Below are 5,329 nucleotides of genomic sequence, written 5' to 3'. Positions count from 1 at the left end.
ATGTAATTCTTCTGGACAACGATTTTCATTGTGATGGTGAGTCAGTCTCCTTTTTTGGCAAGGTAGTTTGATAATTAGTGAGAGAGTAAATTAACAAGTCTGATAGGGAGGAATTATTTATAGTGTTGAACTTACCTTTGTCTTTTTTTTTTCAAATTATTTAGCCTAATTTGTAAATCTGCTGACACACAAACAGCAACCCACAGACACTTGTAATGTCGCACATTCACACAGTCATCTGAAACCATCTTTACACATTTACAAAAAGTGTAAGAGTGGCATCTTGTTTTGAAATCGTGTGAATAATGGTTCTTTATTCTTCTTTTCCCAGGTCCATCGGCACACCCTGTTCTGCATGTCCTGCTTGACCATCGATGCTCTTATTTGTATGTAATTACAAATAAAGAAAAATTAAAGTGAAGTTGTAATTATTCTGAGTCTACAACCAATATGTGTTAAGATAAGAATCACTTTATTCGCCAAATGCATTAGCAGATATACAGGATATACTAACATTCAATAAAGTTTAAAGTGTATTACTTAGCATTCAATATGTGGCTACAACAGTAAGAGGGGCTAAAACGGAGTTAACACTGTGCCACCCTGAGAATGCTAAGGCAAGTACCCAAATAGACACACAGGTTCCAAAAGCACTACACAGAAGATGTGAATTCCATGCAATCAAAGGTTTATTGAAGAATTAGGGGGGAAGGGAAGTTCCTGTAAGAGAAAATTTAAAAGGATTATCGGGTTAAGCATTGTGATGTGAACAATGAACATTCATACAGAACAATGAACTTGGGGATACAGAGAAAAGGAAAAATATATATTTTACAATTACAATATGAAATTTGTCATATAATACAGGATGTTTTATAGTGGTGACAATAGTAACTGTAAATCATAAGCAAATACTTTGCTGTTATGTTTGAATTTAAGGTATCTTGCTTTGTGAATATGGTATTTGCTCATCATACAAAAAAATGAATATAGCATCTAGTTGTCAACGAAACTGAACTGCGCACGCACACTGGAAGAAGAAGATGAGGGTAAGCGATCTTTGCCGGTGTTTTAAAAATAATTGTATAACTGTATGAATTTCGTTCTTCTGCTGAACAGAAAGGAAGATATTTAGAAGAATGTCAGTAACCAGACAGTTTCTGGTAAAATAATATATATACACTATGGAAAAAATATATACTATGGAAGCTGACATTCTTCTAAATATCTTCCTTTCCGTTCACCAGAAGAAAGAAATTCACACAGGTTTGAAACAACATGAGGGTGAGTATATGATGACAGAATTTTAAAGTGTAGTAACCCTTTAAGGAACAGACTTTAAATGCAAACCTGTGGTAAACGCTGATGGCGTTTACATGCGCATTAAGAATTGATTCTATAGTGTCTATAAACAGGCTAGCTGGAGGTGTGCTCCAGGGTATTCATTATATAATTTTCTCATTGCAGACGAGCAGACAGGGAGCCAGATGCTAATAGTAGAATTTGCAGCTGCCATTTCCCTCATGGGAAAGACAAAGGGCCAAGTTTGTTTAAATGGACAAAGTGTAGCACAGTCAGCTTACCCTCAACAAGCAAGTCCATCGACCACAGCTATGCCAAAGTGCTTGAGCCTGCAGACACCGAACCCGGACCCTCGAGTGAGCAGTCTGGACCCAGTTGTGAAGATGAGGCAGGATATAACAGCTTGCAGTCTGAGCCTGTTGAGGTAAAAAGGTCAGGCAGATACTCTGTAGCATGGCTGACAGATGAGGTCATAAGGATGGAAACAGGGCTTCCAGATATGGCCATGTTTAAAAGAGTGGCAGGGTTGGTGAAGCGCTTTGAGGGCTCCATTGTGTATTTTGCAGGATGGAAAGTGGAGGGCATCCTGCTGGAAGACCAGGTTTTCATGGCCTTGATGAAAGTCCGCCAGGACTATCCACACCTGCACCTTGCACAGCTGTTTCAGTGCAGTACTGCAACAGTCAGTAATGTGGTGAACACCATGATACATCTGCTCCACAAGGTGCTGTTTCAGGCGATGATGTCCACTGTGCCAAGTCGCCAAAAAAATCAAGGGAGCATGCCTGCTTCATTCCAGTCCTCCGCTTTTAACTGCCGCATGATTGTGGACTGCACCGACATCCATATAGCTGCCCCCAGTCAGATGGACCAAGCTAAACTGACATACTCCACATACAGGGGGATGCACTCATTCAAAGTACTGATCTCTGTTGCCCCGAATGGTGTCATTAATTTTTGCAGCCAACTCTTTCCAGGCTCTGCGTCTGACAAGTTCATTGTGCAGCAGTCTGGCATTCTGGCTCACCTAGTTGCTGGTGATCTAATACTGGCAGATAAGGGGTTCCTGATCTCTGACATTGTGCCTGCAGGTGTCATAGTGAACATACCACCCTTTCTCAATAAGGGAAGGTTCACAGAGAGTGAAGTGAAGGCAACGAAGGAGATTGCAAAGAACCGCATCCATGTTGAGAGGGCGAATGCCAGGCTGAAGGAGTTCAGGATTCTGGACCTGATCCCTTCGCACCTCCGGAACTCTGCCAATGTGCTGGTGCAACTCTGTTGTGCCTTGGTAAATTTGCAAAATCCACTAATTAAGGAAATTACCAGCACCCTTGTTGTTGATTAGCTAATCTGTTCTTGTTCTAATTCCAATCATCACTAAAATGTACAATAACTAAAAAATCATCTGTGCAATGACTACTTTGTATTTAATTTCTTTCATAATTGTTGTAATTCATAAATGTTGTGTTCATAATGTTCTGTTTAAAAATGAGTAAGGTTTATTAAAATCCTAATACGGTTAAGGCAAAGATTTAAAATTTGTAATGGATCATTAGCTTCCCTGTTTTTTTAACAGGTACTGACAGGAAACGCGACAGGAACGCTGATCCAGTGTCTCCCAAAGAACTTGGAACTTGTAAAAAAAGAACTGATTCTATAAAAAAAAATCAACTATTTACACATTTACATATTTACATGTCCTCCTCTCTACTGGCCAACACTGGGAGCATGTATTGGGTGTAGAAGTTCTCCAGGAGGAGGAGATTTCCACACCAGGCAGGGTCTTTGAGGATGGACAGGATGATTGCTTCCTTTGTGGTCCATACCACAAAGTAACATAACTCACGGGCAGTGATGTAGAGCTGTCCTTGGACCTGGTGCCAGTATGGGTGATCCTCTTTCAAGACGTATGATCCACCCTCCATACGTAGACAGAAAGATGATGACTGGACTGCCTCTGTAATGGTCATGTTCCTCTGGCTGTGTGGACACTTAACTTCCAACAGGGCAGATGGCTCCACAAGTCCATCGGGTGATGCTCCTAGGATACCTGACTCACTCACAAAGAGACCAGACTCGAGCACCTCCAGCTGACAGGCCTGCTCAAAAGCTCTCACCCCTTCAGCCTCGTTCACGACACCCCAGTTGACAGCCATTACTCCATCCAGGTTGTTCCCCCCAAGCACCCTTTTCATGAGGGATGGGCATGGAGTCGATGAGCGCCGTGACAACAGCACAGCACCAAAATTGCTGGCTGTCAGTCTACCCTGCCTGTGCAACTGCCACTGGGGATTTAGCCGCTGTCCCACGGTGGCTGTCTGGATGGCAGCTTGCTGATCCTTTGTGAGTCGCATTGAAGCAAGAATTGCCTCAAGCCCGCGACCCCCATGCTCCTTCACCAGCTCCGGCACAGTGAGATTGACCTGATGTTGAGGCCGTGTCTCTGGCTCAGGTGACAACATCCATGCCATGCCACACTGTGTGCCCCTCAACGCAGTCCTGAACCAGTCCACATCCTCAGAGGTGATGTCTCTGGCCAGGGGGTTGTATGTTGCCTCACGCTGTGGGTAAAGCTCAGACACCGGCTGGATGACTTTGGAAGACTGAGGCTTCTTCCACTGGCACTCCACATCAGTTGAACTGATCTCCCACATGGCGAAAATGACCAATGCTGCAGCATGGCTACATTTAAACTCTCCCCGTGCACAATCACAGGCAGAGCTAATAATAGTACCATCATCTCCCATGCAGACCTGTAAAAATAAAATAGCATACCATTTCTTAGAATTCTGTAATACATTTAGGCTAATTAGCAGCAAAACATGAATGGGCAGGATATATGTACCAAGTGTTAATATAGCAAAAAATATATTTACAAGGCAGATGTTAACAAAATCTTAATATGTCGATATATGCCTTCTCATTAAATTATTTGGTAATACTTTATAATAACTGCACGCTATCAGTCATTAATTAAGCATTAGTAAAGAATTAATTCATTAATAAAGCTTATTAATGAATATTAATGCTTTATAAAGGATGAATTAACTGTTCACTAATGGTTAACTAATGATTAATAGCGTGCAGTTATTATAAAATGTAACCAAATATTAACATTAACCAATTTCAGGAGAGGATATATTCCAAAACTTTCTGAAAATACAGTATGGGATAGGAATTAACTGCACAATTACTAGAATGATTAGGCATGATGATTTGCACATCATTGTGTAATGACAACTTTGTCATTAATGTTTATATTGAAATTATGCTGATCTCCCTAAACTCGTAGTTTGAGCATTAGTATATCACTTAGCGTTAGCATTACAGCTGACATTAACGTTACATCTGTTTAACACTCACCGAAACCTTGTACCGCCGGTCCCGCATACTGGCTCTTACAAGACCGACCAAGTCTCCTTTTGCATAGCTGCAGCTCTCAACATGACCCGACTTGTAATGATTTTCACCCCTTTTAATACTTTTTTCCTCGTTCTGGAAGAACGAGATGAAACGCGCCAAGGGGACAGCCATGTTGGTGACGTATATAGTGCGAGACGAGAGAATGTAGTTCATTGAGCGATTTTCACATACAACTAAATGTTACTCTTCTGTTGTATGACAAACTGCGACTTTTTTTACTTTCATAATTATCTTTTAAATTGACAAACATCATATGTGTAATTCAGGGCACAGTTCAGACGGAATAAAAAGATAAGTTGTCTCTCGCCATTGACTACCATGTATATTTTTTCCGAAGTAAGGTCCCATGAGCCGGAAGTGGAGGGGCGGGACTTAGGCTCTCTATAGAGTTCCGAAGTTATGACGTCACTTTGTAGGCCAACCCGGAATTTAGCGGCGCATGGGTTCCCTCAATCAAAAAGCTATGCAATTTCCCCATTTTCCGACTTTTGGAAAATCGCCAAAAATAAGATCTGTGTTCAACAAAGAGTTGTGACCCTTACACGTTTTGTCTATCAAGATAATCTTTACAAGTTAATCCAAAATGTATAAATTTTGAAGC

The 5,329-nt window shown here is 41.2% G+C and overlaps 1 protein-coding gene across 2 annotated transcripts; it reads right to left on the bottom strand.

Moving 5' to 3' along the window:
• Nucleotides 1-665: 665 nt before the first annotated feature.
• On the bottom strand, nt 666-5,107 carry LOC307001313 (uncharacterized protein). 2 transcript variants are annotated; one of them, XR_013798203.1, is made up of 3 exons: nt 4,669-5,107; nt 1,584-4,058; nt 666-720 (listed from the first exon to the last, which is right to left on the bottom strand). XR_013798203.1 is itself a non-coding variant. In XM_079617631.1 (2 exons), exons 1-2 carry the CDS (start codon nt 4,879-4,881, stop codon nt 2,997-2,999), a joined length of 1,275 nt encoding a protein of 424 aa, XP_079473757.1. In that variant the 5' UTR covers nt 4,882-5,107; the 3' UTR covers nt 666-2,996. The 2 variants fall into 2 exon arrangements, 1 of the variants encoding a protein (XP_079473757.1); XM_079617631.1 differs by having other exon boundaries at nt 666-4,058.
• Between the last annotated feature and the right edge of the window lie 222 nt (nt 5,108-5,329).

The sequence above is a fragment of the Phoxinus phoxinus genome (genome assembly GCF_949152265.1).
Source record: "Phoxinus phoxinus genome assembly, chromosome: 7".
Classification (NCBI taxonomy): domain Eukaryota; kingdom Metazoa; phylum Chordata; class Actinopteri; order Cypriniformes; family Leuciscidae; genus Phoxinus; species Phoxinus phoxinus.
This window is presented reverse-complemented; position numbering and strand designations above follow the sequence as displayed.

Coding starts and splice junctions, on each gene's coding strand:
- LOC307001313 (XM_079617631.1), bottom strand. CDS start 4,881: ATGAACTACATTCTCTCGTCTCGCACTATATACGTCACCAACATGGCT. Junction 4,059..4,668: donor ACCGGCGGTACAAGGTTTCG/GTGAGTGTTAAA, acceptor TTATTTTTACAG/GTCTGCATGGGAGATGATGG.